Source organism: Trachurus japonicus, chromosome 14, assembly GCF_045865225.1.
Source record: "Trachurus japonicus isolate A0001 chromosome 14, Traja_1.0".
Classification (NCBI taxonomy): domain Eukaryota; kingdom Metazoa; phylum Chordata; class Actinopteri; order Carangiformes; family Carangidae; genus Trachurus; species Trachurus japonicus.
In genome coordinates this window covers 26,849,664-26,874,460 of record NC_140920.1, presented here as the reverse complement: position 1 = coordinate 26,874,460, position 24,797 = coordinate 26,849,664, and the positions used below count along the sequence as shown (strand labels likewise).

Sequence of the window (24,797 nt, the reverse complement as noted above, 5' to 3'; positions counted from 1 at the left end):
CCTCGCGGCTCCCCCCACCCGCCCGGGCAGAGCTGTAATTGGCCGATGTGCAAATCAATTTCCACAATCCGCTAGTGTGTCTGAATAAATACTTGTTGGATGTCCGCCCTCCCACCGACTGCTGCACCACTGAGCGCACACAGCGGCTGCATTTAAGCTGGGAGACTTGGAGGGGAACAGGCAGATGCTGATGCAGGTTTAAAGGCAGAAAAGAAAAAAGAAAACAACAACAACAACAACATAGCAAAAGCAAACTAACATCATGAGTATGAATTACGCATCTGCGGCGCCCACGCAGAGGTCGACATCGTTTTTCATTGAGGACATCTTACTGCACAAACCCAAGCCGCTGAGAGAGGTCATCCCCTCGCCGTTCTGCAGCTCCCTGGCCTCCCGGATGCCCATCCTGGAGTATGGATACCCACTGATGCCGACCCCAATACTGGCGCCACATCCGCACCATCCTCTGCACAAGCCGGAGCATCACCAGTACTTCTTCACATCTGGTAAGCACCAGAGAGGCAGAGGCCTCCCGATGAGGAAACTTCAGATTCCTCAGATAGCTTACCTGTTAGTTACAAATGTAATATTATTAAATGCTCTAAAGTAAATGTAAATCTTCCCATTTTCAAAACGCTGTTTTTATCTGTGCATTTTAGCTGTGTCATAGGATTCACCTGACAAAATGCAGTTAACTGAACAACTCAGTAAATAACTATTACTGATGTCTTATTTTACAGCAGATGTTTAGGTTTGACCTCACCACATTAAAATATAGGTGTAAGTGGAATTAGGTCATACACTTTTATTAATGTGAACTGATGTCAAGATTTAAAAAAAATGTTGGCAAATGGCAGTTTTTAAAAGCGATAGCCTAATCAATCTGCTGCTCTAAAAAATGAGGCTACACTGAGTTTTTGTTATTAAATTCGCCTTAAATCATGTCACATAACCAAAAAAAAAAAAAAACCTATATATAAAAAAGGAAAATTTAGTTAGGAGTTTTCTTTATTTATCTTCATTTACTTATTTAAATCTTTCCCTTTCAAACCACTGTCCTGTGCCCTGCAGGGATGCAGATGCCGGCCTTGTTCCAGCACCACGCAGAGTTACCGGGGAAGCACTGCAGACGCAGGAAGGCCCGGACGGTGTTCTCCGACTCGCAGCTGTCGGGCCTGGAGAAGAGGTTTGAAATCCAGCGGTACCTGTCCACGCCGGAGAGAGTGGAGCTGGCCACGGCGCTCAGCCTGTCCGAGACTCAGGTAACCCACACCAGTACAAGCATGTGATGTTTTAGTCAGACTAAAGATGGATCCAGGGCAGATGCTGTATAGGGAGTCTGCTCAAGGGCACTTCGACCAATGCAGGATGTTTGCGCAAATGTTTCTAAATAAAATTGTAGCCAAGAAGTTCGACCAAACTATAAACACCTCAACAATACAAAAATAATAATACTTACACAACAGAATATGGTCGCAGACACTCAGTAGGCTGCAGGCTAATATAAGAACATCAACTTTATTATTACACTCTTACAATTGTTTGTTCTGACTCATAATAGCTATTGTTGTTGTTGTTATTATTGTTATAATTATGCTTTTATATTATTATTATTATTATTATTATTATTATTATTATTATTATTATTTTCAATATCATTGTTGTTGTTAATGTTGTTACTATAATTGCTGTTGTCACCTAAAACGAATGTAAAATAATTTTGGCTTTATATCTAGCCTTGGATTTTCTTCAGACCACAATATCAGAGCATCACTGTGTCCTTTGTTTTATTTTTTATTATCGATTTATTATCTAGCCTATATAATATTCTTTCAATAACTCAACACACTCTCGTCCTTTTCCCGGCGCGCAGGTGAAAACGTGGTTTCAGAACCGGCGGATGAAGCACAAGAAGCAGCTGAGGAAAGCGCAGGACGAGCGGAAGACGCCCGGGGAACTGGAGCGATCCGCGGAGAACTCCAGCGAGAGCGAAGTGAACGAGGCGAGCGCCGAGGAGCTGAAACACGGACTGCAGCCGGACTCGTACCTGCTGGAGGAAAACGACGACGACGAGGACGACGTGGACATCGAGGATGACATTTGCTCCCCGGACCATCTACTATAGTAGGCTGAGGTTGATTCATAAGCTGCGGCGCGCACCCTGTAAATGTACTGTAGATAACACACTGATTTCCTGTTTTAAACTGGGCTGGGGGGTTCGTCTATACAATACAATGTCAATATTTATTTAAAAAGTGGGCCTATTGATTTTTTGTTTACAAGTGCCCCTTTAACTTTGTACAGGCTGTGGGAATATTCGTCTTACATGTCTGAGAACAGACTATTAATGTTATTATTATTGTTATCATGGTTATTGTTATTATTATTACGACTATTATTATTACAGTCTGCTGTTTATTTTTTTATTCACATTCACACAGAATAAAGCCGAGTAGGTCTTTGCTGTGTAACATAGGCATCATGCTTTTTCAGCCTTTGCACTTATATCAACATTTCCATGCTGCATTAATTTAGCTCATATATCCTGATCTTTGTCTGACATAATTGTCTTAATTTTACAATATTGTTTTTGTTTTTTGTAAAACACTACCTACTTCATTTTTTTTTGTTTGTCTATGCCGTTGGATGTTTCGTTTTGGTCGCACACGCAGTGCCTCATTAACTGCAGTTTATATTTTTGTCTGTAAATATATATATATAGTATATATAAATGATGAATCCTTTACTTGGCTCCGTTTGTTCTGTCACATCTTTTCTACCGGAAAGCAAGCTTCTCTTTCCTGTTTTCATTTTCAAAGTGAGCAGGGATGGTTTAAGAGTCTACCATCACATGAACAGAAACATGCCATAGATGTAGTGTTGTTGTTGTTGGTGTTGAAGCTGCCCATGTGTGGGTGATGAGCTGCTGGCTGCAGGAGGAGACCGTGTTCACAGCGTGGAGCTGCAGCTCTGAATGAGCCGCTGCTGCTGGAGCCCGCTGAGTTTACACCAACACACACACAGAGACACAAACCACGACCAACAGTCGGCAAACAAACTCTGACTTTAGTCCAGACGGTGGTTATGGTCATCTCCAGGCAGGCACGAGCCTCCACTGATCTCTGGTCAGGTTTGCAGTTCAATTCTGCTTCTTGATGAATTTCATCACTGAGCTCTGTTTTATCTCCTTACGCAGAAATCCAGTGAAGTGACCGTCACTGAAGGGCAGGTGGATTAAAAATATTGAAAATTCAAACCCACAATATTTTAATATGCCCAAACATGCATAGAATGTTTAATAATAAAATAAAAATAAAAAAATAAAAAGATATATGCATTTAATGCATTCCTTGTTTTTTATGCGGTTTTTTTTTTTTTGCATCCACTGTTTCAGGCTAAATGTGACCATGGAAATGTTATTTTTTTCTTAATGAAACCTGTCAGAATTGAATTCTGCGGGGATGAGTGTAATTATTACACAGTTCATTTTGCTAAGAGCCAGAAAGATCTGAATAAAACTAAAAAAAAAAATCATTCTAACAAACAGATTAAATACTATTTCAAAACATTTTCTTATTTTTTTGTGAACATTTTAAAGAATGGAGCTGATTATTTATCTAGGGGTTTAGTCTTTTTGTGTCATTTGATTAGTTGATCACATGGAGCTGGACTTTATTTTAATTTGTCCTAATAAATATGGTGGATGCATAAAAACTACATTAAAATCCCTTTTGAGCTGATTCTGTGTTATTTCATTAATGCACTCATAAAGTCATTTGCCTTTACTCTTGATTTCTTGATCAACAGATGTCCATCAACCAGACACCACACTCTGCTCCCTCTGCTCCAATAATCACAGCTGCTGTGGAAGCAGATTGATGTTCACAGAGCTGCAGTCAGCTGTTAACTGTCCACTTATTACTGTGACCACAAGTATTTATGGGCATCATAAATTGAACAACACTTTATGAAAAATGTATTTAAGAGCCACACAAACATTAAGATAAACAGACACACACATACATTTGGGAATCCTCAATCGGCTTTTATTACATAAAGCAAATTGTTGTCCCAAAAGCTGCATCTCTCTCTGGGCTTTTGCACAATAAACCTAGATCCTCTCTTGTCCTTTGCGCTGGATTTTCTATCTGTTTCTGCCTTTTGAAAAGCAATTCACGTCATCTTCAAAATGTGATTCTGATTAACAGGCAGCCGAGGGGTGGGGGGAAACCATGCGGAGAATAGGCCATGCAGAAGGTGATCAATTAAAAGATTAAGCGTTTTGCAACACATGGACGCATCTGCATTTGGGCCTAATAGCAGGGCCATCAGCTCATTTTCAGGAAGCTTGCCGCCTACTGAAAGCGCACTTCTCACATCAAAGCATCCACGTCTGCCTTAGCTTCCCAATGGGCAGAAAGGGATGCTAATTTGGCCCCCTTCATGTATAGCGGTGAAAGACTCCTTCAATTAACTGGATTTCAATGGCAAAAAACGAGTAGGTGGGACCCAAAAAAAAGGATGCAAAGAGACTCAGTCTGGATAGGCAGCGTTTCTCATTAAATTAAAAAGGGCTTGGTCATTTGTTTCAAACAGCGCATCTGAGGACTTAACACTAAAAACACAGAGCTTCAAAGAGTCCATGATGGGTTAAATAGAGACTATAATCTAATTAAAATATTGCACAGAGGTAAATAGTGCTTTGATAATGATCTGAGGGTTCAATTAGTAAAATGAGCTGCTTGGGAGTGTTGTGTGTTGGGGAGGAGTTACTACTTTCGAACATGGCTACAAGACATGGAATCACTGAATGGAATAAAAAAAAAAAACACCACAAACATGGACAGTCCAGATTACTGTGGGTTACACAGTGACGTGAATAAAGTGATGTGACTAAAAAACTATTTGGGAGGGGGTGTGGGGATTAGTCAGTGGTCTCAGACAGTTGGAAGTGGACTATACAATGACAATAAAAAAGGCTTAGAGCTGTTGGTGACTCTATTCTGTGTCACTGTTGACACTCTACCACCATTCAATCTAAGCCCAGTAGGTTTTCAGTGACATTTATCCTGCCAACGACACAATGACAGTCTTACTTTACAGTAATATCCTTCCAATGAGCAGGTGCGTACTTCTATATACAGCCATTAAGTCTGATCACATATATTATGTAGAAATAAGTCAAGTCTATATAGTGGACCTATATTGCATACAACATATTTAATTTTCACCAGTTTGATTCAGACAAAGCAGGTTCATCCCAACAACCACAGTCAGCACTGGTCTTTCTTGGGTCCTGAGCAGTACACCCAGCAGTGTGTGGGTCGTCTGATGTGGAGGAAAGTGCTGCCGCCCCTTCTTTAAGACCTGTGCATTAAAGGGATAGTTCAACATTTTTGGCAAAATGGCCCATTGTCATAATCCCTATAGTTTTAGGAGTAGGTTCGTTACCTTTAATTGTCGGTGCAAGCTATTTTTAGATCGGGGGAGCAGAGCCGTGAGCTGCTCAGAGCTACGCTACGGAGGCTCATGGGATTTCTTGGTTTCCCTCATCAAACTCATCAAATACACAATCCAACAACTCCAAAACGCTCTGGTGGACAAGTTGTGACCTGCACATTCACAACGCTATGAAATAATAATGGTACGTTACGAGACAGAGTTGTTTTCGAGGAAAATGCAGAGACTGCCCCCGACGTGAACACACATCAGCAGTCTGCGTGAATTTGAGGGAAACCAAGAAATCCATGAGCCTCCGTTGCGTAGCTCTGAGCAGCTTGCGGTTCTGCTCCGCCGTTCTAAAAATAGCTTGCACTGACAATTGAAGGTAACGAACCTACTCCTTAAACTATAGGGGTTATGGCAATGGGCCAATTTGCCAAAATGTTGAACTATCCCTTTAACTATTTGGATATCACTTTCCCACATAGATGTCACATCAGAAAATATGATGTGTGGCTTTAAATATGTTTCGCAGACACTAGGCTAACTACTAATGTGTTACAGGTGCTTTATACGTTCTATTCATATGGACAGTGCTTTATTTTGCAACACTTCTAATGAACATTGAAACAGTACAGTATCTACAACCAGGCAATGAAGCCAAACTCAGTGTGCCTTTAGATGTTGTTCTAGTATCAGACAGTTGAAGCTTGTTTGTTCAGTGAATCTGGAGATGTTGAGATCTTATTAATATCACACGTCCTCCTGGCAGTTCTGAGTCACATCCACTCTGGCTTCCCCTTGAAACTAAATCTGTCTTTTGTGGCTCGATGATTGGCAGATTTCAAGAACAAATCCCAAATCCCAGCTTCAAAATGACCACCAGGTGACATTTTTGGTCTCAGTGTTATAAAAACATTTGAATTGATTTTCTGAGCTGTTCACACACAGTTTAACAGTACAACATTGTCTTTATCTTCAGTATTGGAAATAATTTAAGGTCAAGTGAAAAAGTATGTGGGCCTGTAGGTGTGACTCTGGGTCTAAAAAACTTTGCAATGGAGTAAATATCTATCAGAGCCTGGGATCCATGGGTTAGCCTATCAGTCTAATATGAATAATGCAAACTGCACCTGGCTTCAGACAGCATGTACTTTTCTGAGAAGCGACACCGCCTGCTTTTCCTCCTCATGCCGTTTTCTGAGGTGCTCCAGTCTGGTCAGCTGGGCCACATCCAAGTCCTGCAGGTAAGGAGCGTGTTCAGTGAAGCCTTCAGACATCTGTCTCTGTCTCTGCTTTGGTTGAGATGGGACAGGGGGTTTGGCTATGGTCCTGGCGTATTCCAAGGCCTGACAGAGCGACAGATACAAATACAGAGATGTGAGTATGATGATATATGCAGGGTCTGTATACAAACTAGAAGCTGTAGTCAAAAATGGCCAATGTCCTTTACACTTTCAGTACAACATCATTTATCCTCAGCCAGCATTCACAAGTAGAAAGCTACAACAATAAAGTAACATTTCAGGGGACACTGAAGTACATCTTGCATACATATGTATTTAAATTTACCCTCAGTGAATGAAGTTATCTATCTATCTTTACTCATTAATGCATAGAATATACGCAGGTGCTTCAAATACACATGTATTATGAATTTGATTTTTTTTTTAAAGAAGAAAAGAAACTTAAATTAAATGTTTTTAAGAGGATGATTATTATTATGGTTATCATTATTAGCAGTAATAGCGGTAAAAGCACTAGTAATAGTAGCAGTAGTTGTAGTATTCATATTCATACTAGTATTATCATGTTTGTTTAAAACTACATGAGTGTATAACATCCACAGTGGGAGATGGGGACCTCTGCTGGTGACTTTATAGATGCTCTTTATTTGGATAGGGAACATGGAGAAGGGGCATCAGTTTCCACAATCCTGATTAATAGCACTCAAATAAAATAACATCATTATAAGATGCTAATTTAGCTAATCTGAATTTACAGGAAACCAATTTCATTCATAAGGCGCCTTGTTCTACTGACAGTGAAGTTTTCACATATTCAACTTCAACTTTTATACAGATTCTGATAAAAGGGGAAGTAAAGGCACAACATCCCCATATGGACTGAGGTATAGAAAATCAGATACATTTACACAAACTCTCTCAAAAGTAGATACACATACACACCTTCACCCTGGGAACTTTCTTGTCACTGCCTTCCGGGTCCTTGGCCGGTAGAAAGGGAATCCTACTTATCTTTTTGTTCTGCTCACGGATCACATTTGAATACAGCTTCTGTCGTTTCATTTTCTCAGCATGATGACGGTGAAAGAGTGAGAGAGGCAGTGAGAGAGAGAGAAAAGGGAGGGGGGGGGGGGCAGAAGCAGATTATAAAAAGAGGGTTTAATTAACAGAGCCATTTCTCCCTTAAGGCCCTTCTCTTTGTGTCTCCTCCCAGCACAGCCTCTACACAGGGCTCAACAAAACCAAACACAGCGAGCCATTCAGCGAGCCTATCAGCATTTACACATATCATTCACTAATAGGCTTGGCCCTGGAGATGCACAGGGCTCAGTCTAGTGTAAATTGGCCGAACATGCTCACTTTTTACAACTGGGTTTAACAAAAGATATATCAAAGCACAACGAGCACTTAACTTCTTAGGGGTGCTCTTTGCTTTGTATATGTAAGTCTGTCTTTGGACGACATGGGGCCCTTTAAATGATGAACTCCAACAACTGGAAAACGGTCAGTGAGTACACAATGACACTGGTGAACATCAGGATTTGGCCACTGAGAGTTTGGCCAGAAGGAATTACAAGTAAAAATTTCCCTGAAGCTGATATAGCCTGATTGAAAATCTATATAAAAGCATGAAATATAGAGAGCAAAGAATGTTGATGCTAAGTAATGCAATGCTACAAACACCGGACAGTGAACAGGGAGGCTACAGGTCTGATGTGGTTTCTCTCTGCCCAGTAGGAACAAAGAGTGACTCCACCTGTCAGTACAGTTTATTTTTGAGTTTATTTAGTTTTTTTTAATTTATCTTCCAGCAATAAAATCCAACACTTTTCTACATGTGATGAGGGAAAACAAGAGTTTGGAGAGCACGAGTTGAGCTGCCAAATGCAGAGGTATCTTTCTGTGGCCAAACACAGACTTGGCAGTGTGTGTAAATTAGTGTGTATCTGTTTGTTTGGGGTCCATCTGTGGGGGCTTACTTCTAATTGTCCTTTTAATTGTTCAGGTCTATTCATCATTCAGGAGTTTCTACATTTTGCTTATGGCGTGGTTTTAGCTACAAAGCCTGTGTTGGCTTCTTTATGATAAATCTGCTGTTCAGCATCGCACATTCTGTATAAGCTGCAGATTCAATGTATCTATGTTAAGTGAATGCAATCAATGATACACGTGTAAACCTGAATTGCTTCCAATATTATTTTGTGATCATATTCCAGAAAATACAGGATGTGGTGCCACCCTACTAAAAACCAAGGGCAGTATAGCCAGATTGGTTTGGTTTATTTCAGTCTTTGATTTAAGACTACTCAACATTTGCACAATAGAAATAATGGTAATACTTTATAATAAGTACACACTATTAAGCTGTTAGGCATTAAAGGGATAGTTCAACATTTTGGCTAATTGACCCATTGCCATTATCCCTATAGTTTTAGCAGTAGGTTCGATACCTTTTATTGTTGGTGCAAGCTATTTTTAGAACGGCGGAGCAGAGCCGCGAGCTGCTCAGAGCTACACTACGGAGGCTAATGGGATTTCTTGGTTTCCCTCATCAAACTCAGCAAACACACAATCCAACAACTCCAAAACGCTCTTCACCATTCACATTCACCACGCTATGAGATAATAATGGAACGTTATGAGACAGAGTTGTTTTCGAGGCAAATGCAGAGACAGTTTGCCAAAAAACTGCCCCCGACTAAACGCACATCAGTGGTCTGCAACAACTCTGTCTCGTAACGTTCCATTATTATCTCATAGCGTGGTGCAGGTGCAGGTCACAACTTGTCCACCAGAGCGTTTTGGAGTTGTTGGATTGTGTATTTGATGAGTTTGATGAGGGAAACCAAGAAATCTCATGAGCCTCCATAGCGTAGCTCTGAGCAGCTTGCTGTAAAAATAGCTTGCACTGACAATTAAAGGTGATGAACCTACTCCTAAAACTATTGGGATTATGGAAATGGGCCAATTTGCCAAAATGTTGAACTATCCCTTTAATAGATACTGAATTCTTCATTTATAACGCATGAATACTCATTAGTATGAGTATTAGTATATAAATACAGTTAGTGCTTATCAATGATGAGTAAAACATTTTTAACTGTGTTTATAAATTACATAATGAGTATTCATGTGTATTATTACACCCACCCTTTTACAAAACAAGTTAATTTACCCACACACATACAGTACAGGCTACTCACAGCCAGGTTGAAAAAATGATCGATATGCTGGTGCAATATCTTACATCACATTTACCTGTGCATCCTTATCTTAATCTGGACAAAAGTGACCACACAACACAAAGTGGTTGTGTAGTTACTTACAATTCCTGCTGATTAGACACTAACTGATGCTGCAGGTCACTACTTACTGTGTTTTCAGCGCCTGTGTAGTCAGGATGCAGGCCTGTGTCTGTCTTCACCTGCTTGTATGCCTGACAGACAGATGGACGGACATCACATCAACATTACAGTCATGACTGCAATTTTGATCCATTTGGATGTTTCTCATTGGGTTCAACAGGTTCAGTGAAAAAAAAGGGGAAAAAAAGGATCACAAGTACACCAAATACTAGGCAAATGCATGGCAGATATCACAAAACATCACAAAAGACAGAATCTGTGAGTGACACCGACACACTGAAAACTCCTTTATGCTTGTTTGTCCATCTCTGGCAGAAATTTACAAAGCCACTGACAAACAGAACATTATAGTGCTGTGGGGTGTCAGAAAGTGCTCAGCTGTCACTGCTGCTGATGTATGATACACTGATGACGTATACTGCTGTGGACCTATTGTCTATGTAACTATGTATGAAGAAATACGTCTCAGATGACATTTCTTGAGACAAAATCTAATTAAATGGGGCACCGTGACCTTATGTGTTTGTATGAGGGGTGTACTTGACATGAACGCATGAAGCCTGATTGTATTTCATGCTAAACTGCACACTGATTGTTTTTATGTTTTTAGCTCTGCCTGTGATGTGACTCCATGGATAGTAATGATGGTAGGTAGGCCAGTCCACCATTATGGTTAACAACTATCAGACAGATCATCATGAAAAATTGGTTCAGTTGCCCAGTGACGTCAGTAATCCTGTCTTTTCATCCTGACACACTCATCAGGGTTTATGAGAAACTGGACCCAATTACAGACCATGACACTGAAGACAGGTAAAGTGGACAATGAAAAAGATATTTGCTCACTAATAAAAGGCAGGGACACATGACAACAACACAGAGTACCGTATGAACACAGTCAAAGGTCAGTGGGAAAACAGAGCTAAAGTAGACAAAGGAGAAACGAGACACAGGTGGAACAATCAGACACAGGTAGGTAATCACAGGAGGGAGAGCACAGGAAGACAAGACCGGAACTTCAAAATAAAACACAAACTAAACAGGCAACGAAAGACACAAACCATGACACCACTGGTGGTGCTAGATTTTCACTTATCTCAGCACCATTGCCTCTTAGCAAAAGGTTATGGGTGGAGTTCGCCTATACTCTCCCTGTGCCTGGGTTCTCCAGCTTCCCCAGACCAAAGATATGCACACTAAGTTGACTGGCATCTCTAAATGTTGCCTGTAGGTTTGAACTTGAGTGCATAAATGTTGGCATGTTGGCCCTGTGTTCTGATGAGTTGCCATGAAATTTGACATATTTTCCCCTCAGCCACATGATCAATGATTCTATTGATTGAAGTTATTGCTAAAAACATTCCCCTCATTTGTATCTTTGTGTTGCTAATTCGCAAATGTTAGCATGCTATCAGACTCAATTAAAAATGTTGATTATGATGAACCTGCTACTCCTATCATTAACATGTTGCACTGTCATTCTCTGTGTATTAGAATTAACATTTAGCTGAGAGACCATATGACTACACATGCTTGGTATTGTTTGATGATGCTTGAACATTAAAGGGATAGTTCAACATTTTTGCAAATTGGCCCATTGCCATAATCCCTATAGTCATAGCAGAAGGTTTGTTACCTTTAATTGTCGGTGCAAGCTATTTTTAGAACGGCGAAGCAGAGCCTCAAGCTGCTCAGAGCTACGCTACAGAGGCTAACACCCCGTCCTGACATACAGCGATGCGACAGCGACGCAAGCGAGTGAGTGAGGAAAAGTGATTAGAATGCGTACTTTTCAATCAGCCTGTCCTGACGTGCCGCGAGTGACATCGCTCGGTCCAGTGATGTCGCTCAACCCTGAAATTATCGCTCACGTTGTCTCTATCTGGACGACATTTCGCGGTGGTGTCCCACCCCTAAACACTTCTTATTGGTTGAAAAGTACACGCTGCTTTCTGTTGACAAGCAAGTTATCAGAGAGAGGAGAATATGAGAGGAATAACATAAAAAAAACACTCACAGATGTAAAAAACAGCAAGCAGGAAATGCCAGGAATCTCAAAATAGCGCCACAAGTTTGTGTACGTCCCTCGATAATTTGATTGGTTTGGATTCTGAACCAATATACTCGCGACAAAATCGTCACGCTGCATATCAGGACACCTTCGCGCAAGTTTTCGTCGCCGCTTTGCTCGCTCGCTGCATGTCAGGACGCGGTGTAATGGAATTTCTTGGTTTCCTTCATCAAACTCATCAAATACACAATCCAACAACTCCAAAACGCTGTCGTGGACAAGTTGTGACCTGCACATTCACCACGCTATGAGATAATAATGCAACATTACGAGACGGCGCTGTTTTCAAGGCAAATGCAGAGACTGCTTGCCAAAAAACTGTCACCAACGGGAACGCACATCAGTGGTTTTGCATGAATTTACCTCGAAAACAACTCCATCTCGTAAGGCTCTGTTATTATCGCATAGAGTGGTGAATGTGCAGGTCACAACTTGTCCACCACAGCGTTCTGGAGTTGTTGGATTGTGTATTTTAATGAGTTTGATGATGGAAACCAAGAAATCCCATTAGCCTCTGTAGTATAGCTCTGAGCAGCTCACGACTCTGCTCCGCTGTTCTGAAATAGCTTGCTGCGACAATTAAAGGTAACGAACCTACTGCTAAAACTATAGGGATTATGGCAATGGGCCAATTTGCAAAAACGTTTGAGCCATCCCTTTAACCCTTTAACATCACTACTGTGCAGCAGTTTGTGTGCATCAGTGTTTTTCTCCTCTAAAACTCAAATTCAACATGGCACAACCTTCACACTGCCCTAAAGTGTGTGAGCTTTTCATGGACCACCATATACTGAATCACATACAGTGTTTCCCGGTTTGCCTTATTAAGTGATATGAGCACAGACATTTGTGCTACGTACTGTTTTTTGTTTTGTTTTGTGTGTGTGTGTGTGTGTGTGTGTGTGTGTATGTGTGTGTGTGTGTGTAGGTGTGTAGGTGTATGTGCCCATGTGTACATGGGTGCATGCAATCCACATGCTCTCCCAGACAAAGGGGAGCTAATCATTCCAGATTGTACTGGCTCCTTTTAGGAAGGAGGATTTTGGTTTGCTGGAAACAACAGGGTACCTTTCTTTCCAAGCCCTCTACCCTCTCTCCCCAACCCCTAAGTCACGCTCATCTGCTTTCATGCCCCGGCTCTGCAGCCAGACTGCTTTACAAATTGAGCCTGTAATCTTGTCAGACATGATGGCTAACATGGTGTGAGAGATGGAAGGTCAAGGGGTGGGGAAGTGGTGAGCACCGCAGGAGGACTATGGGAAGGTTGCATTGTGAATAACAACTTTAAGCATTTAATCATACGTCCTGTCCTGGACCCACTTATCTTAACTGTTTATTGTAGGTTAGTGTAAAAATGTATACATCATTTTTTCATGTTATGAATAATAAAATTGCTTCTTTTGAATGCTTATGTAACAATAAATGGGGCATATACCAGAACTGTCTTGTTTGCCTGCCCTGCGGTTGGTATTGTAATGCTGTTGAATATGGATAGTGTGTAATTTGCTAAGAACATGGTCAACCATGTTTACGGCTGTTACTGTCAGATTTCCCATCAAACAAAGATCACATTATTTACTTGATTTAATATTTGTATAATTTGTGCTGTCTTGTTTACATTCAGTTAAAACCACTGTCTTGTTTTGCCAACAAGACTCAACCAGAAGAACTAGTGTTTTTTGCAGCACTTAACCTTATTGATCAAACTATCTAGAATTAAGTTGGTTGTGTCAAATAAGAACCCCCTGGAGTCATGGCATGAATCCTAATTTGACTATGTTGTAAACTAGTATACATGTACACATTTATAAGATTGCTGAGTCACTTTCCACTCAATGCCCAACTGCACAGCTCAGCCAGGGGAGAAAACAACAGCAGCCAAATCATTAAATGCAAATGGGCTTCTTTAGTGGCCCTGCGCCTCGCAGACTCTCTCCCTTCTAATCACCTTATTCTCTAACACATCTTCAAATGGCTTTTCAGAGCCTGCAGCCCTGTGGTTTATACAGTCATCATCTTATAGCAATTAAGTGTATCTTAGTGGAGCTAGACAATTAACCTGATGTTTTATGCCCTCTGTTACCAGAACACTCCTGCTGGATTAAGCAGTCCCTGCGTGGAGACAGCTGAGGGGATTATTTGGGACTTCAAAGGGGCATTTATTTGTGTAACCTCTCGTGGATGTGGGGATTAAAGGTGAATGCCACTCAACTGAAGAATTCACATGTTACTTTAGTAAGGTGAAGCTGCATAATGTGTTCCCATTTTTCTAGCCTGAACATGATAATACACCATGTGTTGAATGAGTTTTGTGTCGTTGTCTAAAAAACAGTTGCAAATGCAAATGAAGTGCTTTCTCCAAAACCAACCTATCCCAAGTCACTGCATCAATGCTGATGGCCAAAAGCACAAAGGAAGGGTGCATAATGGATTTATTTGTTAATGATGGGAGTAAATGGTTTTATGGTGATTTGGGATCAAATATTTTCATTGAAACTAGCGCCAACCACTCCACAGAGAGACTCTAACGAGACTGTTTCAGACACACAATTATAAGAAGAAACATGTTAACAGGACACAAATAAAGCTCAGAGACAGCACCAACCTTGTTGATGCCCCTCGCCTTCAGCTGCCTCTGTTTCTCCATCTGAACCAGGTAGCTGTCGGAGCTGCTTCCAGGGACGGGGTTGACTGTGTTCACGCTTTGACCTGAGCTCGCCTTAGGCCCCTTTCCTGCAGTCGGCTTCCCTATAGGGGGAAGAACTGTGTACGAGCCCTGGCCCTGTGATGAGGCAGTTGTTGGTGTCCTGGTGAGGTGTTGTGGCAACTGTTTGGTGTGAACCTCATTAGAGCTCCAAGTCTGGTCCTCTCCTTCACAGGATAACGGCCACTGTAATGTAGGTCTGAAACACAGTAATTGGTGGATTGGTGAATAAAACCACCTGTAATAGAAATTTTAGATATTATAATAGATCATGATCATGACAGGATTTTCATAATATTTAACTAATTTTTCTTAATCTTATTGGGAGTGCTGTCATTTTACTACAAGTTTGCTCTCTATTATTTCCAATTATTGCTGAAGTGTGTGCACAACCTTTTTCTTATTTTTTGCTTTACTTTCTCTATTTTCTATTCAGTGCCATAGTCATCCAGTTTTAACAACTTGATCCTTAGAATCTTTCCCCTCTCTACTCCAAAACAAACAGTTTGACTGGTTTACCTTTGCCATGGTTCAGGGCTACCCTCCAGGATTTGTCGGTGAAGCTGAGCGTTTAGCCTTTCCTCAGACATGAGGGGGAACTTTGGATTTGTTTGTTGAAACCTTGGGTGAAAGGCAAGTTGTTGTTCAGATGTGGGGCTCCATAGAGGATGACCATGAGGAGACGCTAAGTTGATGATAGCATCCTGGCCCTTCTGGTGGAGTAATGAGAGAAGATGGGAGGACGCGTTGAGGTTAATGTTGAGCTGGATGGTCGGGGGCAAAGGCTGCGGCGGGGTCGCGTCCTGAGGCCTTGGCTGAGTCACTGCGGCTTGTAAGGCTAAAGGAGAACTCAAACAGTCTCTCCGCTTAGCTCTGACTGCCAGGGCAGGGGCCGCCTGCTGTCGAGAGGGGCCGGGGTATTCTTTCCGCTGGGCTTTCTTTCCCTTGTTGAGCTGGGTGACCTGGGGTTAGAGTAGGATTAACAGTTTCAGGTTTTTTTTTCTTTTCATTAAAATAGGATGTGTATATATAAAGCACAGTGTTTAATCGCATAACTCAAACATATGGTGTAAAGATTTATATTTTTCACTTCCCGGTGTTTCTGTGAGATATGATAACCTATAACATTTAGCACTGCCAGCTATTTCTGAAGGTGGATAGAGGCACAAAGGGAAAAATCTAAATCTAAATCTACCCATTTACAACACAAACAAAGCAACAGCAGACAAAAACAGACAGGCTCTGGGTAAGAGGCACAATTCTTTCCCAGGAATAAGAAGAGCTGGTGCTGTTCTTTGCATGATCTGAGCAAATTATGTAGCGAAGGGCCATGAGCTTGTATCTCATGCATCTAATGTGTCTGATTTGGCAAACGCCAGCTTTTCCCATTCCAGCGGGAAAACATTTACACTCCACTGCTTGGCAGTGTGAAGGTGGCTGCTCAAGTGCTCAAAATAAAAATGCTTCTACAATCCCCTCCTTTTTCACTCCGACTCTCTTTATTTCTTCATGTTTTTTTTGTCGTCTCTGGAAAGCCCCAAGTGAAACTATGCCATTAGTGACTGGCTCCACATTCCCTGGAGCAAACTAAAATCTGGGGTACTATGCAGCCATTAGATGGACCTTGTTAGGAACCCACACCCACAATACTGCAAAAAAAAAAAAAAAACTGCACTGATGTTTCAGAATACAGTGTAAACCAAGTGAAAATAAAAGAGGGGAGTCCCACCCTCAACTGCTGCGTCTTCTGGAGCCACCTCAGCTCAGGGTTGGAGCTGTCCTCTGGGTTTGCTACAGTAGCTGTCTCCTGAACAGTTTCATGCACCTTTAAACAAAACGCAAAGGAAACGTCAAGAGTTGATATAGTAACATGCTGAATAAGCCCTTTATATTTTAGTTCTGTCTACACGCTGGAAAAACATTTTCATAAAGACCAGCACCAGCTTAATAACACTATCACATTCACACAGGGGTGTCAAGACGGCATAATTATCAGTGTTTGTCTTCTCTGACTGCATCGTGTTACATCAAATTACTACTTGAGTTGTTTGCAATCTTTCTATTTGTCGCATGAAATATGTTGTGTTAATACTGTAATGAAAAATCATTTTGTTAACTTCCGGTGTTCCCCTGGGGGCAGAGGACCATCTGAGTGGATCGATAGTATTGACAGGCTGAAGACTTTTCACTGAATGCACCTAATTCTGTGTGGTCGAATCGGTGAAGGTCAGAGGGAACAAGTGGACCCAGGTGTAATATTTCTATCAATAAATGTGTTTGTGATTTGATTTATTGGGCTGAAATAACTGAAGAATTCATCCCACCGCCCAGCCCAGACGTTGTTTCAGTAGCTTTGGAGCTTATTTTGATGCTTTTTCAACGTCCTGAATTTACAATTATAATATTTTGTTTTTTACAAATAACTTCTAATCATATTGCAGATGAACAAGCTGTCTCAGGAGCAGATGTCAGTGACTACTGTATGTCCAGCAGTGTACGCACTATGCACTCCAACAGACACACAAACGCTTTGCCCCTCTCACCTTCACCCATTCCCCCTGCCGTTGCCTTTTGTCGCCCATTATAAAAATCCCAATCAGTTGGAGCAAATCATCAAGCCTGTATTGCATTTTGAGCATGGTAAGCTGTGTAATATCTTTTCTACTAAATTGGGAGGCCCGTAATTGCTTCTCTGCGAGACGATGTCACAACAAAGTCTGGCAATTGCGGCTAGCTGTATTACCTCCTGTACCCGGGAAACATCTGCTTTTCGCAATGAAGACTTCAAAGGGGCTGTGGATCTTGAATTGCATTTAGCTGCTATTGTGGCCAGCCCAGGTAATCTTGATTAGGTGTTTAGACTGAGGCAGGGTATACAGTGGCAGAGAGCTCCCCAGAGCTTTGGTCTAAAGCTATTAAAAGATTGTACATTATGTTCCCCTGGCTTTGAAGTGAGGGCCTGCAAGAGGAGAAGGGACTCTGAGGGTTGAGTGCAATAGCAGAAGATTGATCTGCTACTTCTGTCTTTATCAAAGGAGGCCCATGCCCCGATGGATCCAATCATTGCTACCGCCACTCTGCCACTTGTCCGGGCTAAACATTTGCTGCATTAGGAAGTTGTGTACATTTAATAACACGTCTAATTATGACAAGTTGCCTTCAGATGGCTGCTCTCTTCAGAAGGCCCAATGGGTTATTTTAAAAGGGTCTCGTAACAACTGGCTCGTCTGGACTCGTATTGATTTGTGAAACTGATGCGATTTGTACATGGAGTGTCGCTGTCATTGCGAGGGGAAACGGGCAAAGACAGGTTGAAGAAAAAGCAAGTTTTGTGATTTTTTTAAATTTTTTTTAAAAGTGTGGTTATCCTAATCATGACAAGATTTTTTGGTCTTTGGGGCTCTCTAACATTCACATTTCAATTTTTAAAAAAATGCAATATATCTATTATTTCTTTGATTGTCAATATTCAATTCAGTGTGTGGGAACAGCTCCTTTTCAAATCATGAAACCAGAGAACAAACCTCCAGTCTGGCTAAGAGTTATAACCAGAAGTTGCTACCTAAATTGCTAAGTAGAAACTTTGTGCATTTCCTTATGCAGGAGCGACTGCCACAAAGTTAAATTAACTCACTGTCATATTCATTAATTATTAAATAAGTCAGAGCAAAGAGAAGCTCCTAAAGAGTCTTGGATCTTTGTTTTTTTTGGGGGGAAAAAAAAACTGTCCAAACTGATGCAGGTTTCATGTGTGAATTCTGTTTGAGGATGATCACAGTGCTGCTTTGACACAGATTGTTTATGGTTTTAAAAAAATGAACCACATTTCTTATAAGCTTTGTTGATATGTTTCTGCCGTAACACATCTGATTCATAGATTAATCCTGTAATGGCACAAGAAACAGACTACATGCAAATTGGTGCCCCCTTCTTTTATGCCCTGTGTCCCTCATTAAGTGAGAGACGTCTTTGGGGAGACAGAGAAATGGAAAACTAACAAGCAAATTCAGAGGGAAAACGACAATACACAAGGGTTCAGGAGAGGGAAAGGCTCTGGCTCTGTTTACCATTGCACAAAGCTAACGGCTCTTGACTATGTAAATGGTGATGATATGAGACATTGTAGAGGGCTGGGGCTCAGATGGGTGAACAAGGTTGTTGGTATTATAGCCAGCAAACAGTCTTGTGGCCCAACAAATGGGGAATGCGGGCCATCCCGACCAATTATGCCACTGTGCCAGGTGCAGGGATGTCTAAGAGCCTATTGGTAACCATGCGTCTCTGATGTTCTTGTTGTACACATCAGCTCATAATAAGCACTGCATAGCCAGACATGGCTCTTTTCATAAGGTGGAGGAGAAGGCAGATGAAAACAGCTATGCTCCTTTGCCAAATTAATTTTCCAGACTGGGCCAGAGCAAACATCATAGGGTATTCTCTTAGTTGGGTGAAATGACAATACAAGGCTTAGAGATCCCCACAATTTTGCTAAATAAGCATAAGCTTGGCTGAGACAGAGGGAAAAACAGAGCAAAACACAAAGAAGCTTGTTCTGCTCATAAAGCAAGCTGCATTCAAGCAATTGCCCATTAATAGTGTTCAAAATTAGAGTAAGCTTTCTGCACACAAATACAGATATAACAGTCAAAATGAACAACAGCATGTATTGAGCAACTCTGTTTACACTGTTAATGAATGTAGCCAAGGTGCTGTGCTTTAAGTCACTGCAAAGCCCCAGCCCACCATAATGAGGGTCCTTAATACACTTTATAATAGCCTACGACAAAAGTTACTGCCTAAAATATACATCACAACCTCATAATGAGAACTACAACCACAATGTTCTGCTTTTATTTTTAATCTGAAACAACCTAAACTATAAAATTGTAATTTTAAATAATCATAATTTTTTATTTCAGTATTTCATATGGTCTGTCCCCAGGCAAAAATATTTTTAACCCATGTACCTGTAACAATAGCTGGACGGCCCAAGAATCATTATCAATGCTAGTGCAGCTCCTGGTGTCTGTTTCTGTAATTGCAACCTGTTTGCAGTGAATGTCTGTCTGAGGATGAGACCTGTGCTGCGTGAGTGTGTGTCACATTTCAAAGTTAAAATTCTGATCAACAATAAGGAGACCCTATTAGTTGGGAAAACAGTAGTTCTCACCTCAATCACAGTATGGGGCATTTCCTGTTTAAGTGAATGCACCTTCACATAGGAGCCATGTTTGGATGTGGTGCGCCCCAGAGTTATTTTGTTGCGCTCCACTATGTCTTCTGTCAGCGTTCCAGGCTTTTTGTTCGCTTTAGGACTTGTCAGTGCAGATGCATTTGTTTTCTGGATGGGTCCTCCTCTTCGTGTGCATCTCAGCTCTTGCTGGTTGTGGGTCTGAAAATCTCTAGCAAGTATCTCCTCAGTGAGCGTAGTAGACCTGCTACTATTTGTACCAGCACCATCATAGTTCTTCTCGCGCACCTGCCCATATTCTCTCTGTGATGTGTTGCCACTCTCATCTTCAGTGAAAATCCTGGGTGATGTTGAAAGGTCAGTTTGTGGTGATCTGCGGTTGTGATATGGCGTAGATGTTTCTAAAGTAGTCTGACTATCTTGAGGATGTAAGCAATATGGCTGCTGAGAGTCCATGCTTGTCATATGGGAGGTTTGCATAACAGTTGGGTTTCTGTCCACAATCAGTTTGTATCCTCCCTTTATATTGCCATACGACTGACTTGAGTTCTCCACAGGGACTTGGTAATATTCCTCAACAGAAACCTTTGAACTGTCATTGAAGCGGCCAGTTTCCTTCAGTTTGGTCCTCCAGTTGGGGTCGTAGCGGAGGTCAGAATAGTCGTCATCTGACAGCAGGAGGCTGTAAGGAACAGAATGAAGATCATTTATAAAGCATATTATTTTATATGTTTTTAATTTATTTATTACCTGCTGTTTTAAACTGTGAAGTCTATTGTGTTGTTTTGCTTTCTTTTATCTTCTTTTAAATGCTTGGAGACGCACAAACAAGAATTCCAATGTACCTGTATTATGACAGTAAATTCTATTCTATTTGTTCAAAAACAACCAAGAGACTGATATTTGCATAACTTGTGGCTAAGATCAATTAATTATACAAATACAAAGTAAGAAATGAAATGCGATCATGAAATAACATGTACATATAATTATACAAAATATATTTAAATGTTCTTAAAATATTACTAGCAGATGACTTAATTGTTGGTAAACTACTTTAATAATAACATTTCCATATCCAAAGGAAGTTTTACAGACATCTGAATGTCACATAGCCCTGTACTGAAAGGTCAAAGGAACAAGAGGCATTACACCATTATTAGAATGATGATGTCCTCAAACAAAGTATTAGGCCTTATCAGAGACTTCTGAAATTGAAACAGATGAGGGGGATTATGAGCCTGTATTTACAGATAATTTTCGTATTTTCACCTCCAGGCTCACTAATGAGAGTGTATTTGAGAGCTACTAGCGGGGGAATGGTTCACAAACGGCAATTTTCAGCTTATGAAATGGCTTGAAAATTGCGGGCTAAAATGCTCTTTCTGATGGTGATGAAAAGATCTCATTAAAATAAATAGCAGAGAGCCTCTTTGTTGTGCTTACTGGGAGGACGAGGGGAGCCTAATTCTCCCGCCGTGATGTTGTGCGTGGGGGGGCGGGTTGCCTAGGTGTAGGGCCCTTCACTTCGATGAGGCCAAAAGGGTAAGGGATGTCTCTCTAATGACTGAGACTCAAACAAGTTGGAGAATGCATTATAGACAACATGCAGCTAGACGTGATGCCTCTAACACTGGCAAAACACCACAGCCCATTATTTCTTGCCCAAGATACAGACACCTAAATACAAAAGCCAGAGAGATATACCGACAAATATTGAATGGGAAAACGAAAAACCGGTCAGTCAGAATATACTCAAATGTCATTTTGCAATCTTGGAGCAAGATGCGTGTAAAATATAGTGAGAAGGAATGAATGGAGTTGCTTAAATAGGAATCTTTTGCTTGAATAAGGAATGCCCATTGGGTTTGTAAACTATGCAGTGGCATTGTGTGAATAGGCTTACCCGCTTTGAGGAGGGAGTAGAGAGGACTATGAGAACATGATAATGGGAATGAGACTGTGTCCACTGCCTTAGTTCTATGAAATGGAGCCTTTTGTGAGAAAATGTCATGTTCATTTTCCTCTGAAACAATGTACTTTGGAAGCAAACCCACACTTGGTGGGCATCAATCTGCACAGGTTAATGACGGGAAAATGGAGAATGCCCCTTTCCTATTTTGGAGGGAGATGACTATCAGGCGGGGGTCTGGAGGAAAAGAGAAGAGGAAACAACAGTACGAGTCGACAAGATTTCAAAAACAGATGAGGTGTTGTCCTCGCTGTGGACGTCTACCTCATCCTCTCAAGAGTGAAAGCCAGATCTCCTTCACAGCAACAATGATCCATGTTAATGGACCACGAGTGACCACTTATTGTGATCCACCCAAACAAAACAAAAATCTAATTTCCCTGAAATGAAAGCTGTTATTTTGAAAGCACCATTCTCACTACAATGTGCGTTGGGTGCCTGCATCTCATTAAATAACTGACACAGTTTCATTGTTAAGTGGTGAATGAAGGCTATTTATCTTTTATCATCCATGTGCTGTTTGAAAGTAAAGGGCTTGATTGCTGCTGCATTCTCCTCGTTGCAGTCCGTGTAAGCAGCACTATTATCTGCTTAATTTTAATTAATTTGCCACAGCCAGTGAAAGTGACAGTCCAGATCAATGGGCAAACTGGACAAGGTCAGGCATCTCACCACGGTTAATAGCTTTATATTATGTTACATGTTTAGAGAATAACTGTGATAGACAAGGCTATACAGCCATTAATGTGCTCAGTCTGATTGTCTCCACAATAGCGTGTGTCTCTACAACCATGCCGTGTGAAAAAAGTTTTAATCACAAAATGACAAATGATTATTTTTGATATATTTTGGAGATATAAAGAAAAGGCTGCAGGTTCTATTTTAACCCTTCGCTATTGAGCAACTGACATCAATTACTGCCATCTACTGACCAAACTGCAGAACATCATATCAGAGTTAACCATGGACCCACTAGTGATAGGCTATTCTGTATTTATCTTATTGTCACATGTCCCAGTGAAGGCAAATACATTATTTGTGTTTATTCAAAGCCTGGTATCACATGCTCCCATGAAACAGAGCTCCACTGTTGTTTAACAGCACCAGTGAGTGGACAAAAAAAAAAGTAAAGTACAAATATGTGACCACATTTTCAAAGACACATTAGGAACTAATGAGTTTGATAGGCTTGCAAATTGTTTTCATGCTTTCTTTACAATAGTTGTAAAGTTGTAACTTTTCCACAGTTGTGGAAGTGTGTGCGGTGGTCGTCTTTTTCTATTGAGTTGTGGAAGTATGTTCATCACAACCTGATATTATTGTTAGTTAGTTGTTTCACAGCTGTTAACTTGCAACCAACTCCAGCTAACTGATGCAGGTGTGAATATGCCAGGATGCAACTTTGAAAACCATGATTTAACTAAATCCAAGATAAAAAATCATGGCTTAAATCAACCCAATCATGCACCCATCAATCATAAATTCAAACATTGGCTCAAAATCCACTGGTTTGTAATCTTGTTAGTGTTGTAACATTGTGATTTGATTGTTGCTGTTGTGTTTTAAGAGTCTGAAACTATGTTATTGTTGTTGTCTGAAAAGGCTGGTTTTGTGACAATGTTTTTATATTTGTTTGCACATGTGCTTATTTGTTGTACTATAGTGTTAGATTTTAACACTTCATGTTCTCTGTTCCTGCTCAGGGACTAGGCTACAGATGACAATTAGCTAGTAGCTAACTCTGGTATGGCTGAGAGCTGTGCACTGTCCCTTTTAAAAATAAACTGCAACCAAACCTGTTGCTATTTGCAGAATTATTATAACAATTATGCAACTTACCTTTCTTCTCTTTCATTTGTTTGTGTATTCAAATATCTGTTGTGAGTGGGTTCCCTCTTGCCTGCTACTTCGAGGCTGTCATAAACTTGAAGATAATCATCATTTGCGTGTCCATGTGCTCCATCTCCCTGCTGTAAGCTTGCAGCATTCTCCTTTTGAGTCTGTATGTATTTGTTTTGATCATGGTGGCCAACACGCTTCTGCAGCTGCTGTTGGTAAGCTCTCTCCTGGGCCAAGCTCTCTGTGTCTGAATCCCCAGAATCCCACTGGTTGGCTTGTCTCGGAGAAGGGAGCCTATTCCGCTCAGTCTTCATCACTTTGGATAGACAGTCTGCTTCATGGGTATCTGGTGATCTGTGTGGTTGTGAAGATTAACAGGGGGGCTGCAAAAGGAGATTAAATATGCATTTATTTCATTGCTTTGAGCAACACATTTCTGTATGTGGAAAGTACAAGTCTAAAAAATGGAACAACAAATCCTCACAGTCCAACCGTAAAACCGCTGTTTCAAGGTCACAGTGTGATAGTTAGTTCATTCAGAAGCTATAGGAGAGACTTGTATAGGTCTGCACTTTGTCAGAGTAGGAAAAGCAAGTATGGAAAGAGAGGAAAATCTAACGGATCATATTAGTATTAATAAAGTCTTTTATCACTATTATTATTATTGTATGTAACTGCAGGGTAGATCCACAGATGCAATGTGCAATGAGTGAGTTATGGAGCAGTCAGACACAACTTTGTTTCACAATCATGTCTGTGTGGAACAAAATTAGACATTTTTTTGACTGACCTGCCTCCTTCACTTTGCAGCGCTCACTCTGATAGACTTTTGACTTGCTAAATAACAAAGAAAACTCTTCAATGTCCAGTAATTTGCTTGGTGGTAGTGGTGGAAAGAAAAGAGAAGATCTTAATTCCAATTAATTGTAACTGGCCTGTCATTCCACAAGGTGGAGCCATATGAAT

The 24,797-nt window shown here is 40.9% G+C and overlaps 2 protein-coding genes across 2 annotated transcripts; one reads left to right on the top strand and one right to left on the bottom strand.

The window, feature by feature from the left end:
* The first annotated feature begins 233 nt into the window (after positions 1-233).
* Positions 234-2,198, top strand: bsx (brain-specific homeobox). Its single transcript, XM_085798700.1, has 3 exons — positions 234-506; positions 1,072-1,262; positions 1,874-2,198. The coding sequence occupies exons 1-3, from the start codon at positions 263-265 to the stop codon at positions 2,123-2,125; spliced, it is 687 nt and encodes a 228-aa protein (XP_085654826.1). The 5' UTR covers positions 234-262; the 3' UTR covers positions 2,126-2,198.
* A 3,084-nt stretch (positions 2,199-5,282) lies between these two features.
* Positions 5,283-24,709, bottom strand: jhy (junctional cadherin complex regulator). The gene is made up of 10 exons (XM_085798687.1): positions 24,622-24,709; positions 23,832-24,214; positions 20,000-20,702; positions 16,559-16,654; positions 15,349-15,791; positions 14,731-15,028; positions 10,063-10,125; positions 7,632-7,739; positions 6,576-6,791; positions 5,283-5,367 (listed from the first exon to the last, which is right to left on the bottom strand). Exons 2-9 carry the CDS (start codon positions 24,143-24,145, stop codon positions 6,582-6,584), a joined length of 2,235 nt encoding a protein of 744 aa, XP_085654813.1. The 5' UTR covers positions 24,146-24,214; positions 24,622-24,709; the 3' UTR covers positions 5,283-5,367; positions 6,576-6,581.
* Between the last annotated feature and the right edge of the window lie 88 nt (positions 24,710-24,797).

What these genes read in the sequence shown, in the direction of transcription:
- bsx (XM_085798700.1), top strand. Translation starts at nt 263, where the DNA reads ATGAGTATGAATTACGCATCTGCGGCGCCCACGCAGAGGTCGACATCG. An exon ending in CCAGTACTTCTTCACATCTG is followed by an intron (nt 507 to 1,071) that starts GTAAGCACCAGA and finishes TGTGCCCTGCAG; the next exon opens with GGATGCAGATGCCGGCCTTG. An exon ending in TCAGCCTGTCCGAGACTCAG is followed by an intron (nt 1,263 to 1,873) that starts GTAACCCACACC and finishes CCCGGCGCGCAG; the next exon opens with GTGAAAACGTGGTTTCAGAA.
- jhy (XM_085798687.1), bottom strand. Translation starts at nt 24,145, where the DNA reads ATGAAGACTGAGCGGAATAGGCTCCCTTCTCCGAGACAAGCCAACCAG. An exon ending in TGCCCCATACTGTGATTGAG is followed by an intron (nt 16,655 to 19,999) that starts GTGAGAACTACT and finishes TTTTGTTTAAAG; the next exon opens with GTGCATGAAACTGTTCAGGA. An exon ending in AGAAAGTTCCCAGGGTGAAG is followed by an intron (nt 6,792 to 7,631) that starts GTGTGTATGTGT and finishes TCGCTCTGTCAG; the next exon opens with GCCTTGGAATACGCCAGGAC.